Source organism: Cetorhinus maximus, chromosome 6 (assembly GCF_964194155.1).
Source record: "Cetorhinus maximus chromosome 6, sCetMax3.hap1.1, whole genome shotgun sequence".
Classification (NCBI taxonomy): Eukaryota; Metazoa; Chordata; class Chondrichthyes; order Lamniformes; family Cetorhinidae; genus Cetorhinus; species Cetorhinus maximus.
This window is the reverse complement of record NC_135884.1, coordinates 29,954,702-29,973,846: the sequence shown is the minus strand read 5'-3', so window position 1 is coordinate 29,973,846 and position 19,145 is coordinate 29,954,702. Positions and strand designations below refer to the sequence as shown.

At 43.7% G+C, this 19,145-nt stretch overlaps 1 protein-coding gene across 1 annotated transcript in view; it reads right to left on the bottom strand.

Moving 5' to 3' along the window:
* The window catches only part of cacna1db (calcium channel, voltage-dependent, L type, alpha 1D subunit, b), a 681,678-nt gene that overhangs the window by 433,155 nt on the left and 229,378 nt on the right, over nucleotides 1–19,145 (bottom strand). The window contains exon 7 of the mRNA XM_078543507.1: nucleotides 17,492–17,688. Coding sequence (XP_078399633.1) covers nucleotides 17,492–17,688 — 197 coding nt within the window. The remainder of the gene's footprint in view (nucleotides 1–17,491; nucleotides 17,689–19,145) is intronic.

Here is a 19,145-nt window from a genome sequence, read left to right as displayed (position 1 = left end):
CCTGGCCGTTCTTTATACAGACTGCCAGTTCCCTATTGGAACCAGCGGTCTGAACACGCCCGCCGCCAATTTAATTTTCCCGATGAACACGGGAATCTGAAACGCGCTGGGTGAGCCTTAATTGGCCCGCCCGCGCAAAATGGCGGCATGGCCCATTTCGGCGGCGGGGGTCGGCTCCCCGCCTGCCGCCGATTCGGTCGGGCCCACCCACCCGACAAACGCAAAATTCAGGCCCTGGATTCTGAAATAGGAGACTCATATTTGAATCACATTCTTGACTGCAGTTCATACTTGCACTTCCCAAAGAAGGTTGTTTAATTATCCATAACCTGTCCATTAGCATCTATGGGCAGAACTTGCCGTGCTCATTGGCGTTGGGCGTCATGGTGGGCAGGAGCGGACAATATGGCAGGATGGCCAAAAATCGGTCTCACGCTATTGTGAAACCAGTTTGCAATCGTCCGTCCTGCCCGTCAATGCCGGGCCGCATTTCCCACTGCCAGACATTAGGAACTTAATTTTCATACATCTGCATTTCATGATAATCTCTGCCTGCCAGAATCACCGGATTATCTGGGCACATCGGCCTGCACAACTCTACATAAGCGACGTGTACCTGGTGAGCTGTACTTTGCTCAGGACTCCGAGGTTTGTTTGCCTATCTTGCTTCGGGTAGCACTCACGGTCATCAGCGCCAGGCTTCGCAGGCAGCACCACATCGCTTTTAGCAGGGCTTATGGGAAGATCTCTACCTACCAGACCAGCTGTAAGGCGGGGTGGCTTTTCAACGGCTGCAGGGCTAGGGCTTGTTTGGGGAAGGGGGAGAAGAGGCCTCAGGCAAGTGTTATGATCCCAGCTGAGGTTACCTCTGGACAAGCCTGATCCCAGAGAGGAACCCAGCTTGATAGATCTTAACTTTTAATTTGTTTGTTTAGATATGTGGAGAGAGCTACTGAATAGAGTCACCGGAGTCAGCTAAGGCACTTTTGACGAAAGAATAAAATATTTATTAACAAGAAAAGATGAACTATATTCCCCACAACTATACTTTTACAGATATATACGGATTTGTAAGGATAATGCAAGTTACAAAATCTATCTTATACTCTAATGTTCACAGTGAGTACACAGTCCATATAAACCAATAGGCACCCTGTGGTCAAACACACCACACTCTGAAACCAAGTGACAAATGCCACCTCAACTAGATGCAATGGATCTCTCTTCAACTCCCTCCAGACACCTGTCACACTGTGAGCCAACCAGTCTCACTGCACTCCGTCTTTCACATGAGGGTTACCAATCTCCACTCTCCAAGGACTCACTTTGGAATCTTCTCCCAAGCTGAAACTTTCTCTCAGATGCCTTCCGCAAGGGTCCACCTCTAGGGTTTCAAATTCTCCTTCTGATATTCCTCTTCCTGGGTCACCACATGCATTCAGGCTGTCTTCCACACACTGTCTCTCACTGACTCAGCTGCCAACAGTACATTGCTTCACATGCCCATAGCAAAGAGTTACAGACCTTCAGTTGTCTCTTTGGATCTTCCTGCCTCTTGCCTCTTGCAAGCTGTTGTCACTTTAAATCTGCTTTCTGCAGCTTTTGTCTCTTTAAATCTGAAGCTTGGAACCTTTCTCTCTGCCCTCACTTTTAACTTCACTTAACAGGACCTCTTCCAGGTTCCTGTCCTTCCTTTGACTAGAAGGTCTGCTTGGGACTTTCTCCTGTTCCACTCCCTTGGATTTTGGGGTCATTTCTTTAGCTTGGGACTTGCTATCTGTCCCTTTTGCTTCAGTCTCTCTCTGGCAACTACTTTCAACCAATTTTAGCTTGGCACTGGCTATCTGCTCCTTCTAGGCTGCTTCTGCCTGGCAGCTGTCTTCAAAACCTGAACTCAAAACTAGTTCTTTCTGTGTGTCTGTGGAAGGGACCTGCTCTCTGGATCCCTGTTGCTAGGAAACAGTGCTGTTTTTTTCTACTCTTGTGTTTGCTTAACTTCTTATGTTGTAAAACTCTCATTAGAAATGCAAGCCACCCTTTAAGGTGAAACTAAAATTCAATTTTACCTTTCTTAACACACAGATACAAAAGTACAAATCAAACTTAAACATTAAAGCTAAACCTCATTCCTAACACCCACAAGTACCAATATAACTTACTTAAACTATCTCTATTTCCTAACACCAGGGAAGAGGTTGCAGGTCAAGGCCTGTACTGGGGAAGGGGGGTATCCCAGGGTGTGTGTGGGTGGGGGGGGGCACATGTTCATCTGTGCAAGTGGCCTCAAGATGGTACAGACTGAGGAGGCAGTCTGCATTGGAGATAAGGAGAGATGGAGAAGTGAGGGTGTGTGTGAGAGAGTGAGTGGTGATGTCCCTTGAGCTGGCAGTGAGTGAGATGTCTGCGAATGTGACAGTCTAGAGTGATGAGCCTGACCCTGGTGGCACAGATGAGATCATTCATCCTCTTTCTGCACTGGATGGTCAACCTCTTCTGTCAGCGTTGGCATTGACCACCACTGCCACCGCCTTCCAATCCAGAGTGGTGAGATTGCTGGACCTCCTGCGGCCAGAGCTGGGGTGGAGGGCATCATGGATGGCCTCCAAAATGCAGTCCAGTAAAGGGTCATTGAACTCTTCCTGGCTTTCAGGGCCTTGTCTTCACTGCAGCAGTCTTGAGCTGCTAACATTGAGATCTGTGTGCGTAGCTGCAGTTTAGATATGGCATCAGGAGTGCGGAAACAGCGTGGTAATGGCATGGCAGGCAATTCAGATGCCACCTGCCAGTGAGATGATACGTTTCCTGTGGTTGCATAATTAAGGAGGTGGGAAGCAGACGATACGGCGTGAAAAGCCACCATTGCGGCCAGTGGGTAAAACGTCCTTTTTCCCACCCACTACTGCAATTAATGTAAATCTGGGAAGATTCCGCCCTACATCTAAGCACATGGAGTCAGTTCACATATGTAAGCTGATGGCATTCCTCTTTACCTCTCTGCCACCATCACTGAATCCATAACTGACACTGTGCTTGTGGCTAGGAGTAGAGAGTGATGTTCTATCCAGGGATAATTCTGTTCAATATATATATCAAGATTTAATTAAGCCGAGAAGGAGTGGTGTTAAAGTTGCTAAATAATACCAAAAAAGGAGGGGTAGTTAATGTGTTTATAAAATGAAAGAAAACGGCAAAGAAACATTGCTAGTACTGGGAAAATGGAATTTGATGTAACTAAGTATGAAGTGATTCTTTTTGGTTAAAAAAATAACAGCTGTACTGCTGTGGAAGAGGGACAAGGGACTACAGATTCGCTAAGCATAAAATGCTGGTAAGGCTGCAAAAAAGTTAATATAATTTTAGATTTTATATGAAAAGATATTGGCTGCAAAATCTGGCTCTGCAGTGCCACTGGTTCTGGCATGACAAAGCTTCAGCAGATAAAAAAAAACTGGTGGGACCCACACCTGCTGACTTCTGGTGCAGCCCTTGCTGATTGCCAAACTTGGCAGGGTGATATAGCGGGCGTCCTAGCCTTAAGCCAGAAGAATGAACGGTGGACAGATTGTTATGTAAGTCAGCTTCTAATGTTGATTTGGTGCTAGACCTGCCATTTTACACCTCTCAGGTCTTGTTAACAATCCCTCTTAAACACGCAGGCACAAAGGACCCCTTATTAGAGGTATTATAAGGGATCACCATTCAAATTTCAGCTGTGGCGATTCTGACTTTCTTTTTTTCAATTCCTTCATGAGATGTGAGCATTTTTGTTGTTCATCCCTAATAGCCCTTGAGAAGATGGTAATAAGCCATCTTCTTGAACCTCTGCAGTCCATCTGGTGTAGGTACACCTTCAGTGTTGCTGGGATGGAATTGCCCCAGGATTTTGAACTAGTGATAGTGAAGAAATAGTGATATAGTTCAAAGTCAGGATGCTCTATGGCTTGGAGAACTTGCAACTGGTAGTGTTCCCATGCATCTACTGTCCTTGTCCTTCTAGGTGGTAGAGGTTGCACGTTTGGAAAGTGCTGTCAAAGGAGCTTTGGCAAGTTCCTGTAGTGCATTTTGTATATAATACACACTGCAGCCACAGTGCACTGGTCGGAGAGTAAATGTTTAAGGTGGTAGATAGGATGCCGATCAAGTGGGCTGCTTTGTTCAAGGCTTCGTGAGTGTTTTTGGAGCCACATTCATGCAGGCAAATGGAGAGTATTGCATCACACTCCTGACTTGTGCCTTGTAGATGGTGGAAAAGGTTTTGGGAAGTCAGGAGGTGAGTTACTGTCTACAGAATTCCCAGTAGCCACAGTATTTATATTGCTGGTCAATGGTAACCCCCAAGGATGTTGATGGTAGGGGTTTCAGCAATGGTGATGCCATTGAATGTCATGGGGAGATGGTTATATTCTCCGTTGTTGGAAATGGTTATTGCTTGGCATTTGCGTGCATGCATGTTACTTGCCACTTATCAGTCTAAATCTGAATGTAATCCAGGTCTTGCTGCATTGGGACATGAACTACTTTAGTATCTGTGCATATGTGAATGGTACTGAACACTGTGCAATCATCAGCAAACCCTTCTGACCTTATGATGGAGGGGAGGTCATTGATGAAGCAGCTTAAGAGCCTTGGGTCTAGGACACTAACCTGAGGAACTCCTGCAGTGATGTCCTGAGAGGTGGGGGTGGGGAGGGTGCGGGCAGAGATGATTGGCCTCCATCAACTACAACCATCTTCCTTTATGCTAGGTATGACACCAACCAGTGGAGAGTTTTCACCCGATTCCATTGACTTTAATTTTACGAAGGCTTCTTGATGTCACACTCAGTCAAATGCTGCCTTGACATCAAGGGCAGTCACTCCCACCTCATCTCAAGAACTCTTTTGTCCATCTTAGGACCAAGGCTGTAATGAGATCAGGAGTCGAGTGGCCCTGGCAGACTTCAAACTGAATATCAGTGAGCAAGTTATTGCTGTTTAAGTGCTGCTTGATAGCACTGCCAATGACAGCTTCCACCATTTTGCTGATGATTGAAAGACAACTGATAGGGTAGTAGTTGATAGATTGGATTTAGCCTGTTTTCTATGGACAGGATAAATCTGGGCAGTTTTCCACAATGTCGGATAGATGAGGCTCGGTTAGTTCTGGTGCACAAGTCATCGGTACAACTGCCGGGATGTTGGCTGAGCCCATAATCTTTGCTGTATCTACTGCCCTCAGATGTTTCGTGACATCACATGGAGTAAATAGATTTGGCTGAAAACTGGCATAAGTAATGCTGAGAACATCAGAAGAAGGTCGACATGGATCTTCCACTTGGCACTTCTAGCCAAAGACGGTCGCAGATGTCTCTTGCATAGATGTGCTGGGCCTCCCCATCGTTGAGGATGGGGATATTTTTGGAGCTTGCTCCTGGCATGCTCTCCTAAACTTCTCATTGCACCAAGGTTGATCCTGTCACTTGATGGTAATGGTAGAGTGAGGAATATGCTGGGCCATGAGGTTACAGATTGTGGTTGAGTACAATTCTGCTGCTGATGATGGCCCACAGAACTTCATGAATGCCCAATTTTGAGCTGCTAGATTTGTTCTGAATCTATCCTATTTAGCAATGCAGAAGTGCCACACAACATGATACACAGTATCTTCAGTGTGAAGATGGGGCTTTGTCTCCACAAGGATTGTGCAGTGGCCACTCCTACTGTCATGGAAGATGCATCTACAACAGGTAGATTGATGAGGCGAGGTCAAGTAGGTTTTCCCTCTTGCTGGATCTCTCACCACCTGCCGCCAGCCTAGTCTGGCAGATATGCCCTTTAGGATTCAGCCAGCTCGGTCAGTGGTAGTGCTACCGAGCCTCTCTTGGCGATGGGTAATGAAGTCCCCCACCCAGAGTACATTTTGCACTCTTGCCACCATCAGTGCTTCTTCCGTTTGGTGTTCAGCACAGAGGAGTACTGATTCATTAGCTGAAGAAGGGGAGAGGATGCTAAGTGGTAATCGGCATGAGGTTTCCTTAACTGATGCCATGAGACTTCATGGGGTACGGAGTCAATGTTGAGGACTCCCAAGGCAACCCCATCCTGACTGTACACCACTGTGTTGCCACCTCACTGAAAGGACAAGCCCTCAAGGAATGCTGATGGAGTTGTCTAGGACATTGGCTGTAAGGTATGATTCAGTGAGCATATGATTAAGTCAAGCTTGATTTGCCTCTGGGGCAGCTCTTCAATTTTTGGCACAAGCTCCCACATGTTAGGAAGGGGGACTTAGAGGACTTTACAGGGATTGGATACGATGTGCTGCTGTATTTTCCACTGTCTAGATTGATGCCAGCTGCTCCTTCTGGTTTTATTTATTTTTGACTTTGCTGTAGCAGACGGGGATGAGGAGAAATTTTTTCTCTCAGAGGGTTGAGAGTCTTTGGAACGCTCCTCCCAAGAGAGCAGTGGGTGCAGGGTCATTGAATGTTTTTTAAGGCAGAGGTATATAAATTCTTGACTAACAAGGGAGTCAAAGGGTATCAGGGTTAGGTGGGAATGTGGAATTGAGGCCACAATCAGATCAGCTATGATCTTATTAAATGGAAGAGCAGGCTCGAAGGGGCCGAATGGCCTAATCCTGCTCCTAATTCATATGTTCATATCAGAAATCTCTCATCCCTGGAGCTGTTCTTTTCTGCACCCTCTCTAAAACCTTTGCATCCTTCCTAAAATATCACACCCAGAATTAGGCACAATACTTCAATTGAGGCCAAGCCAGGAAATTTTATAAAGGTTCATCATAACGTCCTTGCATTTGTTCTCTATGCCCATATTTATAAAACCCAGGACTCTGTATACCTTTTTAACACTTTCTCAACCTGCCCTAGTACCTTAAATGATTTGTGTACATATACCTCCAGGTCTCACATTCCAGCACCCTCGTTTGAATTGTATGTTATAATCCTGGACCAGACCCACAAATTTTTGGTATGGTCTGGTTAGGGACCAGTAACATTTTGTTCAAAGTAGACGAAGTTTGAGATCCCAGGTACTTACTAAGAGAGTAAAGCTACAAGATTCCACAGTTTTTGAACAAAAAAAACCTTTACTATTCAAAGTCAGGAAAGTAAAACAATTTACAATATTTATCTTATACCCTAACATTCAGAACTAACATGAGTTACATGTGAATTAACAGGCAAACTGTGGTCAAACACACTACACTGGACAATACATGGCAGGTGCAACCAAGACAGATCCCACAAGTTTTTCAGCAACCCACCCAGACGTCAGTATCCACCGAGGCTTACAAAATCTCATTAAAACTCTGTCGCCCTCAAGAGGGATCCCAAACTTTTCACTTTCGAAGATCAAGTCTCTGAATTCCCTCAAAGTCACTCCGACTCAGACTGCCTCAACAATTGCTCACTTCCCAGGGTTTCAATTTCAACTCCCGAGACTACATTCCCCGGATTCATGAGCCTGCGCTCCACCACCAATTCACAGGCACAACTCCAGCTCTTCAGCCCTGCTGAGCACTGCACCACTGCTCCAAAGGGTTACCTTTGCCCCAACAGTCTGCAGCAAGGAGTCTCCAAACTTCAGCTGCCTTTTCAGCTCTTCAGGGTTTCTCCTGAGCCTTCAGTACTTGCAGCCTGTCAACTGCAGCATTTTTACTGCTTGGAGCCTCTTTCTTTCTGCTTCTAATTCAGGACAAAATTAACAGTCACGTGGACGTGGACAAATATGGGTTAATTAAGTAAAACCAGCATGGATTTCTTAAGGGAAATCATGTATAACTAACTTGTTGGAGTTCTTTGAAGAGGTAACAGGAAGGGTTGATGAGGGCAATGCTGTTGATGTGGCATACATGGACTTCCAAAAGGTGTTTGATACAGGGCTGCATAGCAGACTTGTGAGCAAAGTTATGGCTTATGGAATAAAAGGGACAGTAGCAACATGGATACTGAATTGTCTGAGTGACAGGAAACAGAGAGTAGTGGTTAAAGATGTTTTTCGGGGTGAAGGAAGGTGTGTAGTGGAGTTCCCAGGGGTCAGTGTTGGGACCCTTGCTTTTCCGGATACATATTCATCGACTAAGCCTTGGTGTACAGGGCACAATTTCAAAGTTTGCGGATGATACAACACTTGGAAGCACTGTGAATGGTGAGGTGGATAGGTAGAACTTCAAGAAGTGGAAAGGATGGACTTGTTGCAGATAAAGTTCAATGCAGAGAAATGTGAAGTGATTCATTTTGTTAAAAAGAACATAGAGAGACAATATAAAATAAAGGGTACAATTCTAAATGGGGTGCAAGAGAAGTGGGACCTGGGTATATGTGCATATTTCATTGAAGGTGGCAGGACAGGTTAAGGGAACAGTTAATAAAGTATACAGTAACCTGGGCTTTATTAACAGGGACATAGAGTACAAGAGCAAGAAAGTTATGTTGAAATTGTGTAACTCACTAGCTCCGCCTCAGCTAGAGTACTGCATCCAGTTCTGTGCACCACACTTTAGGAAGGATAAGAAGGCATTAGAGAGGGTGCAGAAAAGATTCACGAGAATAGTTCCAGGGATGAAGAACTTCAGTTGTGAAGATAGATTGGAGAAGTTAGGACTATTTTCCTTAGAGAAAAGGCTAGGAGAAGATTTGATAGAGGTATTCAAAATCGTGAGAACTCTAGACAGAGTAGGTAGAGAGAAACTGTTCCCACTCATGAAAGGATCAAGAACAAGAGGGCACAGATATAAAATAATTAATAAAAGAAGCAAAAGTGATGTAAGGAAAAACTTTTTCACGCACCGGGTGGTTAGGGTCTGGAATGCGCTGCCTGGGAATGTGGTGGAGGCAGGTTCAATTGAAGCATTCAGAGGGGAATTAGACTGTTATCTAAAAAGGAAGAATGTGCAGGGTTATGGGGAGAAGGTGAGGGAATGGCATTAGATGAGTTGTTCATTCAGAGAGTCGATGCAGGCACAAAGGGCCAAATGAGCTCCTTCTGCGCCAAAACAATTCTGTGATTCTCTCCCAGTGGTTTCTGTCTCCCGTGGTTCCTACTCATGGTCTCCTTCCACTGGTCCCTTCCCTAGTCCACTATTTCTCTCTGTCCCCTCTCCCTGTCCTGGGACTCCTCTGTGTTGTGGCATCCCACTCCTGGGTCCCGTGATCAGGTTTCTGCACTATGTATTCCCACTCAGGTGAACAGGGAACTTGTCCCGGCCCAAAGATCTCATAATGCTGAATTGCGCATGCGCAGTTCACTCCCGATCTGCACGTGCGTGGAAACTCCTGGGACATGTCGGAACTTGAGTTTCCCGACCTCAGCTCAGAAATCAGGTAAGTCGGGATTCTTAACAACCCTTTATTTTATATTGCCTCTCCACATTCTTCCTAACAAAATGATTCACTTCACACTTCTCGGCACTGAATTTCACCTGCCATGTGTCCAACTATTCCACCAGTCTTTTCATGCCCCCTTTAAGTCTATTGTTTTCCTTCTCTTGGTTCGCAATATTTACAAGTTTAGTGACATCTGCAAATTTTGAAACTGTGCCCAGTACACCCAAGAATAGGTCAGTAGTATGTATTAAGAAAAGCATTGGTCCCAGTACCAACCTCTGGGGAACCACACTATGTACTTTCCTCCAATTTGAAAAACAACCATTCACCACTATACTTTGCCTCCTTACACTCAGCCAACTTTGTATCCATGCAGCCACTGTCCCTTTTATTTCATGGGCTTCAACTTTGCTGAAAAACCTATTATGTGGCACTTTATCAAACGCCTTTTGGAAGTCCGTATATATCACATCAACCACATTACCCTCATCAATTCTCTTTCTGTTACCTCATCAATAAACTAAATCAACTTAGATAAATACGATTTTCCCATAGCATATCCGTGCTGGCTTTCCTGAATTAATACACACTTGTCCAAGTAATTGTTATGTCCAGAATTATTATTTCTAAAATTTTGCCCACCATTGAGGTTAAACTAACAGACCTTTAATTGCTGGGTTTATCCTTACACCCTGTTTTGAACAAGGGTGTAATATTTGCAATTCTCCAATACTTTGCCATCACCCCCATACCTAAGGGGATTTGGAAGATTATGGCCAGCACCTCTGCAATTTCAACCCCTACTTTCCCCAGCATCCTCAGATGCAACCCATCCAAGCCTGGTGACTTATCAATTTTGAATACAGCCAACCATTCTATTAACTCCTCTTTATCAATTTTTAGCCCATTTGGTATCTTGACTACCATCTCTTTCACTATGACTCGGGCAGCATCTTCTTCTTTGTAAAACAAATGCAAAGTACCCATTTCATACTTCAGTCGTGTCCCTCTGCCTCCATGCATGCACCCACGTTTTGGTCCCTAATTAGCCCCACCCCTCCTCTTACCACCCTTTTTGGATTCCCTTTAATGTTAGCTGTCAGAATTTTATCAAACTCTCTTTGCTTCACTTATTTTCATTTTTTCTTCCCTTCTGAACTCTCTATATTCAGCCGGTTCTCACTAGTAATAATCAACCTAATATCTGTCATATGCACCCCTTTTCACCTTACTCTCTATACTCTATCTCTTTTGTTATCCAGGGAGCTCTTTTTTGGTTGCCCTACCTTTACCCATGATAAGAATGAACCTCGATTGTAACCGAATTATCTATTCTCTAAAGGCAGCCCAATGCTCCATTACAGTTTTACCTCTCAATTTGTGATTCCAATTTACCTGGGATAGATTTGTTCTCACCCCACTGAAATTGGCCCTCTCTAATTATTTTTTTCTACTCTAGATTGCTCCTTGGCTCTTTCCATAGCTAGCCTAAAACTTATGGTGCTATGATCACCATTCCCTACATGTTCCCCTATTGACACTTGTCCAACCTCAGTCACCAGAAGCAGATCCAGCAATGCTTCCTTCCTTGTTATATCAGAAACATAATGCATCTCTGCCCTTAACACAATTTCCAAGCCAGTCTACATTAAGATAATTAAAATTCCCCATCATCACTACAATATAGGTTTTACACCTTTCTGTAATCTCCCTGCAAATTTGCTCCTCTATCTTTCCCACTAGTTAGTGGCTTATTGAATACACCCAGTAGCGCATAAGCATTTCTATTGTTTCTTAATTCTAACCGAAGAGATTCTGTCCTTGATTCTTCTAGGGCATCTCTCTCTCCAGCATGGTAATATTTTCCTTAATCAATACTGCAACTCCTTTTAATTTCTGTCCTTCCCTATCTTTTCTGAACAGCTTGCATCCAGGAATATTTAGAACCCAGTCCAGCCCTCTTTCAAGTCAGCTCTCTGTTACTGACATGACATCATATTCACATGTTCTGCACCTGTAGCTCACCAACCTTATTTAGCAAAATTTGTGCGTTGATATGGATGCACTGTAAACCTAATTTGGAGCTTACTGCATTCCCTTTTAGGCTGACCTCATCTAATACCTACTTGTTATTTGAATGCTTTCTGTTCCTCCTAAACTTTTGTGCAAATTGTTTCCCTTGGTTCCCATCCTCCTGCCAAATTAGTTTAAAGCCTCCCAATAGCACTAGCAAACCACTTTGCAAGGATATTGATCCTGGTTCTGATGAGGTACAACCCGACTGCCCTGTACAGATTCCACCTTCCTTAGAACGGTTCCTTATGCCCCAGGAATGTAAAGCCCTCCTGTCATGAAGAGATATTAATGTCTATAATGTTATTGGAAATTATTTTTAAAGAGGTATTGTAGTGGGGTGTGTGTCTGTGTGCGTCTTAATTGGATTAAAGCCAGCTATTCTGGGTGCTTTGATATATAGTAGTTTTGAGGTGTTAATTAGATAAACAGTAAGGAGGATAGAAGGTAGTGTAAATTTGCATTTGTTGAATAAAGCATTCAAGAGTGGAAGTAAAATCTTGCACCTAGCTGGGTGATGCCAAGCAATGTGGTTATATTACTAATAAAGTTCGTGGGATGAAAATGTTATTGTTAGAAGTTGTAAAGAAAAGCCTAGTGATACCATGGAAAATTTATATTCAAAGAAAAAGCTAGGTTTAAACAGAAAAAGTTCTTGTGTAAGTCAGAGGCATTTAAGATCTAACCAGCCTTTAAACCTACAACAGTGTCTGCAAAGGAACCAAATTGCAAGGGTCCTCATTTTGAATTCATAAGGTCAAATGTGCTTTGCCTGGTTTCTGTTTAAAGTCAATGGGTTACCGTTGTCTTGGTGGGGATTTACCTGGAGGTGTTAATTTGGGGATTTGTTTAAAAGTTATTATGGTAGTAATTTGTCAACACGTGTATGTGTTTAATTTTTTGTTAAATGAACAAATGTTTAATTTAATTTTATATAAAACACCTCTCAAGGCTCGGTGGTCTTATTCCTGAATTCAGAGCTGCATCTCAAACATACCAATTGAAAATGTAAGTTATGACAGTTGTTCAAGTTTCCCTCTGGGGTTTGAATAACTCAGCCATTACCAACTGCATTGTCATAACACCTCCCTCCTGCACCATCTTTCCAGCCTCGCATTCATCTATTCTATCCTCCTATTTCTATACTCCTTGTGCCTTTGCCTATCCTTCTGCTCCAACTCAGCTCTACCTCTCGCTAGCTGTACATGGCTACTGACTTTGTGGGAGGATGCTGTAAATGACCTTGTATGACGACCTCAAGCAGCTCTGGGCCTACATCATCTTGGCATGGGCAGCAGAATGAGCTGGCTGACTGATAGGCAACGGGAAGGGCACTCAAGATGTAGCAGGGTGGGTGAACAAATGCTGTCATCCTAAGAGAGGACAGCAGGCAATGCCACCACCACTCACACAGGATGACACTTCAGCACTCATAGCAATGTGTTGTAGGACAGATTGTTGGACCACTGTGAGAACCTTTAAGTCCTTTGCACTATAGTATTCACAGCTATGAAAGCAGTAGTCAGGGTTTTTGTGGCAGCAAGCTGAGATTCAAATATTTGAATCTGACTTTCCACTGCAGCATCCAAACATTGGATGGCTTGTGCTTGTGCTACAATGGAAGCTGAGACATCAGCCAACAGACTGTGCATCATGGTTGGACCTGCAAGTGTTCTCATGGAGTTGGCCACCACTTTCATGCAGGATGGGGTCCAAGCTGTGCACAAAATCCTGTGCCAAGTTGGTGCCAGGCTCTTGCATGCTCGAGAATGACCGCAGGTTTTCTAGCAGGCCTTCCAATGACTCAAACATTTCTGTGTGCATGCCCATCAGCCTTTCCTCTACAATGCCCCATTGAAGTGTTCATCTGCAGCAGAACTCGTGTCAAGCTTGCCTTCCTCTGAGCTGTCACTTGTGCTACCCTTGTCTCCTGCCCTGGCTGCAGGCCATTCATACCTGCTTCCTCACAATGTACAAATCCTGTCCTTAAGGTATTGGACATGGTCTGTTTCTGAACTGGAGGCTCTGAGTGTGGGAGTGAATTTCTTCCTCATTACTGTCTTCCTGCTCTTCTACTTCCTTCTCTTCCACCACTGCCTAGCCAGGTGGCAGTTCTAGGGTATCTGAAAGAAGAAAGGCAGAAGACTAGGGTTGTAATGAGTGGGCAAAGCAAGACCACCTACTGCTTGTAAATCAGATGAAATTATGGGATGAAGGTTTAGCAGGATGTGAGAAAAAGAAATAGGTATTAGCATACTATCATCTTCGATGGTTAAAGCCCCGCTGCTGGCTACTGCCTCAGTCATGGTGCCATCCCCTCCATCAGGGTAAGGACATGGCAGTTGTGTTTGTCCACTTAGGTTCTGCTTCCTGCAGTTATGCGTCACCTTGCACTGCAAGCAAGTGGGAAGGTCAGTGAATGCAGTGCAATGGTTTAGGAGATATGTCTGTCATAGTTGAATAGCTGGCAGCAAAGCTAAATGATGTGGTGCACATGGACTTCCAAAATGCATTCGGTACACTGCCACACAACAGACTTGTGAGCAAAGTTATAAATCAGGGGATAAAAGGGACAGTAGCAACATGGGTACAAAATTGGCTGAGTGACAGGAAACAGAGGGTGGTGTTTAATGGATGTTTTTCGGACTGGAGGAAGATTTGTAGAGGAGCTCTGCAGGGGTCGGTGTTGGGACCCTTGCCTTTTCTGAATCATATTAATGACCTAGACCTTGGCGTACAGGGCGCAATTTCAAAATTTGTGATTGTTATGAAACTTGGAATCATTATGGGGATGATAGTGTGGAACTTCAAAAGGAAATAGACAAGTTGGTGGAATGGGCAGACAACTGGAAATTAGTTCAATGCAAAGAAGCGTGAAGTGATTCATTTTGGGACAATGAATGAGGAGAGATAATATAAAAGAAAGAACATTATTCTAAAGGGGGTACAGGAGCAGAGGGACCTGGGTATATATATGCATAAATCACTGAAGATGGCGGGACAAGTTGACAGAGTGGTTAATAAAGCATACAATAGGCTTAATAGGGACATACAGTACAACAGCAGGATTATGTTCAACTTGTATAAAACACTGGTTCTGCCTCAACTGGTGTGGCATCCAGTTTTGGGCGCCATACTTTAGGAAAAATGTGAAGGCATTAGAGAGACTGCAGGAAAGATTTACGAGATCAATACCAGAGATGAGGAACTTCAAATTACTTGAATATATTGGAGAAGTTGGAACTGTTTTCCTAGGACAGGAGAAGATTTGAGAGGAGATTCCAGAGAGGTATTCAAAATCATGAGGGGTGTGGACAGAGTAGATAAGGAAAAACTGTTCCCACTGGTGGAAGGATCGAGGACATGAGAGCACAGATTTAAAGTAATTGGCAAAAGAAGCAATGGAGGCATGAGGAGAAACTTATTCAAGCAGCACATGATTAAGATCTGGGGTAGCTTTTTCCAGTCAGCGAGTGGGGGTGGAGCCCGCTCACTGACACGTAAGATAATACGGGGTGACGTCAGGCGTGTGTCCCGACGTCTCCCCGCGTCATTTAGGGATTGTCAGTTCGGCGGGTGCACAGTCAACTTGGCTGCGCGCCCACTGACCTGTCAACGGCCTATTAAGGCCATTGAAAAACTAATTGAAGTGGTTAATGGACCTGCCTGTCCAACCTTTAGGTTGGCGGGTAGGCGAAGAGCCCAGGCGGCCTTCAGAAAAAGCATGAAACCTCAGACACAGGTGGGATGAGGTTTCATGAGGGATTTAAAATGTTCAGAATATTTTTCAATAAAAGTAGTGGACATGTCCCAGCTCATGTGACAGTGTCACATGAGGGGACATGTCAGGAAAAATTTTTCCAGCCTTTAAAGAATTTTTATAACTTCAACCGATCTCCCTGAGGCGCTACTTTGCCTCAGGGAGATCTGTGCGCTCTTTCATGCACACGCGCGAAAGAGCACACTCCCGGCTCTGGGAATTCACCACCCACCTGCACAAGGAGCGCACAGCCTTAATTGGCCCGCCCACGCAAAATGGCAGCGTGCCCCCAACAGTGGGCACCAATCAGGAACGCACCCGCCCGGGCCTGCTCCCGCACAACCCTCCCAGCGGGGGGAGAATGCTGCCCCTGGAATGCGCTGCCTGAGTGTGGTAGAGGCAGGTTCAATCGAGGCATTCAAGAGGGAATTGGATTATTCGCTGAAAAGGAAAAATATGCATGATTATGGGGAGAAGGCTGAAAATGGCACTAGGTGCATTACTCATTTGGAGAGCCAGCACAGACACAATGGACCAAATGGCCTCCTTCTGTGGTGTAACAATTTTGTGACTCTGTGATTCTGAAATGTGTGAGGGTAAGGTGAAGCTATGAATGTTAGGTGTGATTCCTGATTGACAGATTTGAAAATGCCTGAGACTAGTGGTGCAATTGGTCGGATATAGCATTTGAAAATGGGTTTACTCATCTTGGCCACTTGAGTAAGGTCATTGATCTTCTTGCAATACTACATCCAGGTCTTCAGGGCTAGACTCCTGGCACTGACTGCCGCAGCTATGTACTCCCATTCCCGCCTTCGAGTTTGTCTGCAGCGCCTCCTGGGTAGATGGCATCTCTCCTCCTCTGCACTTCCTAGATCAAGGCCTCCAGTAAAGTGTCAAAGAATCTTGGGGCACACTTGCTGCCATGCTTTGCCATACTTCAGTGTTCACCTTTCTCACACTTTCTTCTGCAACCGACTTCAGCCCCTTCTCCAGCAAGAATGCACCTCCCCTTTAAGAGGTGCAGGCTGGCTTTAGTAATACAGATTAGTCTTAAGTGGTGCCAGCCTCTCACAATTTTGCACCCGTTGCTCAGGTGTGCAGCATTCATCAGTGTGCTTAGTGCTGGTTGCATATTCCAATCATTTAAATGTGCAGCACCAAGTGTTTTGGTGCCTGCATCAGAAGTAACAGGCGTGGATTAATCAGTACTCCAGTGCCCATTTTCTGGCCTTATTCTGGCCAAAACCTTTATTCTTGTTTCCAAACCATTCCAACTTGCTCCACTGTAGCCCTGCAATGTCGTGCAGCCCTAAGTACCTGTCTTTTTGCTCTTCCAACTTTGGACTTCTTCGCAATCCTTCTTCATCTACTCCATCTCAATGGCAGAGGCTTCAAGATCTCAGTCCTAAATTTGGAAGAAGCTCCCTAAACAAATCTTCCACACTCTCTTCCCACATCCAAGAATCTCCTAAAATCTATCTCTTCAACCATGTCTTTTGCCAATTCCATTCAATCTTCTGGAAGTGTTTGGCATCCATTCTTATGTCTTAAATGCCTTCGGATTTTTTTTTTACATTAAAAGCACAATCTGAAATCAAATACATTGTACTGAAATACTTATAAAGTACCAAAACAAGCTGTACTGGGTTACTGGCTGGCTTGCATTGCTTTCTAGCCAGAGAAACCAAAGCTCTGTGCTTATATAAACAGTCAGAGAGTTATTTTCTAACATTAGAAATTAAAAGCAGTGCAGAAGAAGCTGGTTAGAGATTGCTTAAACTCACCTTATGAATTAACAAGTTAATATGAATGAAGTATTATGAAAGGTACCATTAGTAAGCAGCATTTAATGCTAAAATTGCATTCAAGTGCGGGAGTCTGAATGGCCAACATTTTGTGAAAATGTATCTATACATTTGTCTCGATTATAACGTTTACTCATCCAAATTTTTGTAATACAAATGTTGTGTATATAATATAAAGTATATCACATCAGTTTTCAGCTCTTAAATCAGAAACACTAGCCTCCATGAGAGAGCTCCAACCATGACAAGTGCTTACTTTAATTTTTCAAAAATATCAATTGTGGATTTTGGTAAAGGCCAAAGTGCTTTCGTAATTATAATCTGTAAATTAACTGTATATTTTCTGAGAAATGCCAACATAAGGCAAATTTTAAATATTTGTACTGTTTTGATATATGGAAAACAATTATTTATTTCTACAGATAAATTGTCACACAAATATTGTGTGAAGAACATACTGCATATTGCTTCTGATATTATTTGAGTCGTCCATATTGAAATGCACTTTCTGGCCAATCACTTACCCAATACAGGACATCTGTCCATCCTTCCATGGTTATACATTGAAAAACAGTCAGCATTGCAAAAGCAAAGTTGTCAAAGTTTGTGATGCCTCCATTTGGACCCGGCCACCCACCCCTGCATTCTGTACCATTCATGGGGCATTGGCGACCATTCTCTGAGAATGCACAAGGTGCTGGCTCATCTTCTGCTATCACATCTGGAAACAGAAGGTGGTAAGTCATATTAGCTTAAGTAATTAAACTTTGAACTTAACTTTAATACATCAAATATAAAAAATGCTTGTTTATTATCTGTACAATAAAAATGTAAGTTAAACAACAAGAAAAGCAAATTTTAGTTTAGTAATAATCATAAAACATAATTCAGTAACTCTATGAGGCACATAAAAACCAGGCAGGCAGTCAAAGTTTGAAAAAATGTGTATGAATCTTTTTGTTAATAATAAAAGATCCATTTTTTGAGAAAATGCAATGGGCCAGAATATGCTGTCAACATAATGGTGAGCACAATGATGAGAGCATATGCGCATTAAACACGAATATCCAAAAACTGCTGTCCCAGTCGCGCTGCTCTGCCATTAGCTTCGCGAAAACAGCATTTTGCTGTTTGCGTCATCATTGAAATACATCAAAATGGCATGAAGTTGCCATACTTGCGCAGTAGATACAAACTAAACTCAAGATGAAAGTTAAGTCTTGTCATTTCATCTTAAGAACCCTTTTAATAACATGTTAAATCTTAGTTACTGCCAATTAACTTCTCTGACATTGAAAATTAATCATTACAAGTGAACTTTCTCATTCCTTCTGGTATTAATTGTTGGAGATATTAAAAATGCAAATTTAAAATTTCTGCTTTTTTGTTAACCTTTCTTTTTTTCTCTCATTCTTAATCCAATCTTTGTTTCCCACCCTTTATTTCTCTCTCTGTACCTGGTTTGACATTGAATTCACCCATTCTAACTTACATGTCTTTCTCAGTCCTTGCACTGTTAATTTCTCAATCCTTCAATCTGATTGATTAAGATCGTTGATAGCCTTGTTCACTGAGGTTCCAGATGTCCTGGATTCCTCACCGCAATATCACCAACTTTCAGGCCAAATTTTACCTGCAAGAATTAAGTCCTACTGTTGGGACAAAATGCATGACCTGAGCCTGTGCTGGTGGGCAGCAGGACTGCAATGGCTATTTTACCAATTAAGTGCCCACCAGCGGGCCCATCATCCTTACAGGTCGTCCACATTGCCAGCGAAATCAGAGGGACAGCAGCCCTGCAGCCTTGGCAGCTTCACCGAGAGAGATGACTGCTGCTGAGGCTGCAAACAAAAGGAGAGGGTGCATCTATTTTGAGGCACCCTTCTTGGGAAAGTTGTAAAGTTTTATTCTTGTGGGCTAGGCAGACAGGCTTCAGTGATTGGAGTGATGAACCCTGGCCATCTGTTGCCACCAAAGTCCTCTCTTTGGTGCATGCAGCCTAAAGAAATCAAGGTATCCATCCACTTCAACACCCTCCTCCCCCAGGAAGCCACTGGGAATTCACCTCGATGCAGCTGGCATTGGTGGTGGATTCGGAGTGTGGGGGTGGGGGAGGTGGGGAGGAGTGTTCCATGTCAGTAAAATGCCAGTGGATGGTAAAATGATTGTCAATAAGCC